The sequence below is a fragment of the Lucilia cuprina genome, chromosome 6, assembly GCF_022045245.1.
Source record: "Lucilia cuprina isolate Lc7/37 chromosome 6, ASM2204524v1, whole genome shotgun sequence".
Lineage (NCBI taxonomy): Eukaryota > Metazoa > Arthropoda > Insecta > Diptera > Calliphoridae > Lucilia > Lucilia cuprina.
The window spans coordinates 56,760,637-56,762,747 of NC_060954.1; the positions used below are offsets into that span (position 1 = coordinate 56,760,637).

Below are 2,111 nucleotides of genomic sequence, written 5' to 3' on the forward strand. Positions count from 1 at the left end.
CTAGAACTGAACTAGAACTGAACTAGAACTGAACTAGAACTGAACTAGAACTGAACTAGAACTGAACTAGAACTAGAACTGAACTAGAACTAGAACTGAACTAGAACCTAACTAGAATTGAAATAGGACTGGACTAATATTTTCTTAACGTCTAATTTAAGATCCACTGTTAATAATTTTTTGTTTTTGAATAAAAACCACAAGTTTTTTTTTAAATTTTAATATAATTTAATTTATTTCTTCTTTTAATTTCAAATAACTAATGTAAACAATATTTTGAATCAAAAATTCTTAATTAAAAAAAATAAAATACTTAAACTACGACTAGAAACTCAAAAATTTATTTGTTTTGTTAATACACTCGAAAATTGTATAAAATTTAGTTAAAAGTATATTACAACAAAATCTCAAACACATTGATGTGTGTTGCAATGAAGTGGTAGAAAGTCTCAAACAAAAGATTTATTTTTAATTTTTACCTATTTCCTAATATTGCTTGCATTTCAAAATTATTTTACTTTTTCAGTAAATAATTTTTTTATACACAATTAACAACAACATTTTTTTGTATTTACAACACACTTTTGTTTAAAAAAATTCTATTTTGTACAAAAAAATTAGGTCCACTTTTCACTCATCATAATTCTAAGAAGTAACTGCACTTGCTGCCTGTTGCTGTTGTTGCAAGCTATTTGTGTTATTATTGCTGTTGTTCTTTTCCCGCTCTTGCAACTCTTGCAGTTCTTCTTCCTCTCTAGTCAAAGGTATGGTGGAGTGGTTGTAGAGGCCTTGAGCCATTAGTTGCAGGGCCAAGGGATTCTTAACGCCACTAGACTTTTTCAATTTGGCACGTTTATTTTGAAACCAAATCTTGATTTGTGCTTCATTTAAACCCAATTCGGAGCTTAGTTGTTGACGACGTTTTTCGGTTAAATAGCGATTTTCATTAAATTCATGCTGGAACGAAAAGGAAAAAATGAAATAATGAATGGATGTAATAAATGGTATCAAAATGTTATCTTAAATGGCAAAAAGCTTTTAATAAATCTTCAAAAATGATATTCCTGCTTACCTTCAGTCTTGCTAATTGTGAACCACTAAATGCTGTACGCGGTCGTTTATCTTCGTTGTTATTTGCAGACGATGTTGAACTGGGTGAGTTGGCTTTTTCGACCCCTGCTGCACTAGATGCTGAAGCTGCTGCTGTGGCCGATGAGGAGTTGGTTGATTTTGGCGCTTTGGGTTTTCTTACTCTAGGACCTAAAATTAAACAACCATGATGATGTGAAACAATTAGAAATTTGTTTGCTAACAAAAAGACCATAAAAATTCCTTAAAGCAAATAAAACAAACATAATTGCGCCACAATGACTGGCCAACAACCACTGACTTTTGAGTCAGGCATCTGGGTATCTATTTGTGCATTTAGTAGGTCTTTTAATTTGAATTCATTAACATGAAAGAAAGGCAAAGTGTACGCACTAAACTACCACTACATCTAATAAATTTTGTTCAAAACTTTCATGTATTTGTTGGAGGTTTTTCGTTACAAAAATATTCGAATAGTCCGCAAACAAAAGATTTATGAGGAGTTAAAAATTACACGCTAAAAATTAAATACGTGGACTAGCAAATAACCAACTATGTACTACCCTTAAAATCTCTTAATGGTATAATGAATGAATGATACAAATAAATTAACGAATATTAGGGTGGTAAATATTTGAAAAAACTACTAGCACAAATATAGATGTTATCAATTTCCTATAAAATAAGATATTTTTGAAAAATTTTCTAAAGGTGTAATTTTTGAAAATTGTCTATAAGAGATATTTTTTAAAAAATTTTCTATAAAACAGATTTTCGAAAAATTTTCTATAATTTTTTTAAAAATTTTTTATAAAAAGAGAGATTTTTAAAATGAACTGAACTAGAACTGAACTAGAACTAAATTAGAACTAAACTTAAACTAAACTAGAACTGAACTAGAACTAAACTAGAAATAAACTAAAACTGAACTAGAAATGAACTAGAACTGAACTAGAACTGAACTAGAACTGAACTAGAACTGAACTAGAACTGAACTAGAACTGAACTAGAACTGAACTAGA

At 29.4% G+C, this 2,111-nt stretch overlaps 1 protein-coding gene across 1 annotated transcript in view; it reads right to left on the reverse strand.

Annotated features, from left to right (window-relative positions):
• Window positions 1-293: 293 nt before the first annotated feature.
• LOC111685858 (homeobox protein invected) overlaps window positions 294-2,111 on the reverse strand; it is a 3,450-nt gene continuing 1,632 nt past the window's right edge. Inside the window, exons 2-3 of the mRNA XM_046954200.1 lie at window positions 1,073-1,260; window positions 294-957 (exon numbers count right to left, since the gene is read on the reverse strand). Coding sequence (XP_046810156.1) covers window positions 646-957; window positions 1,073-1,260 — 500 coding nt within the window. The 3' untranslated portion in view covers window positions 294-645. The remainder of the gene's footprint in view (window positions 958-1,072; window positions 1,261-2,111) is intronic.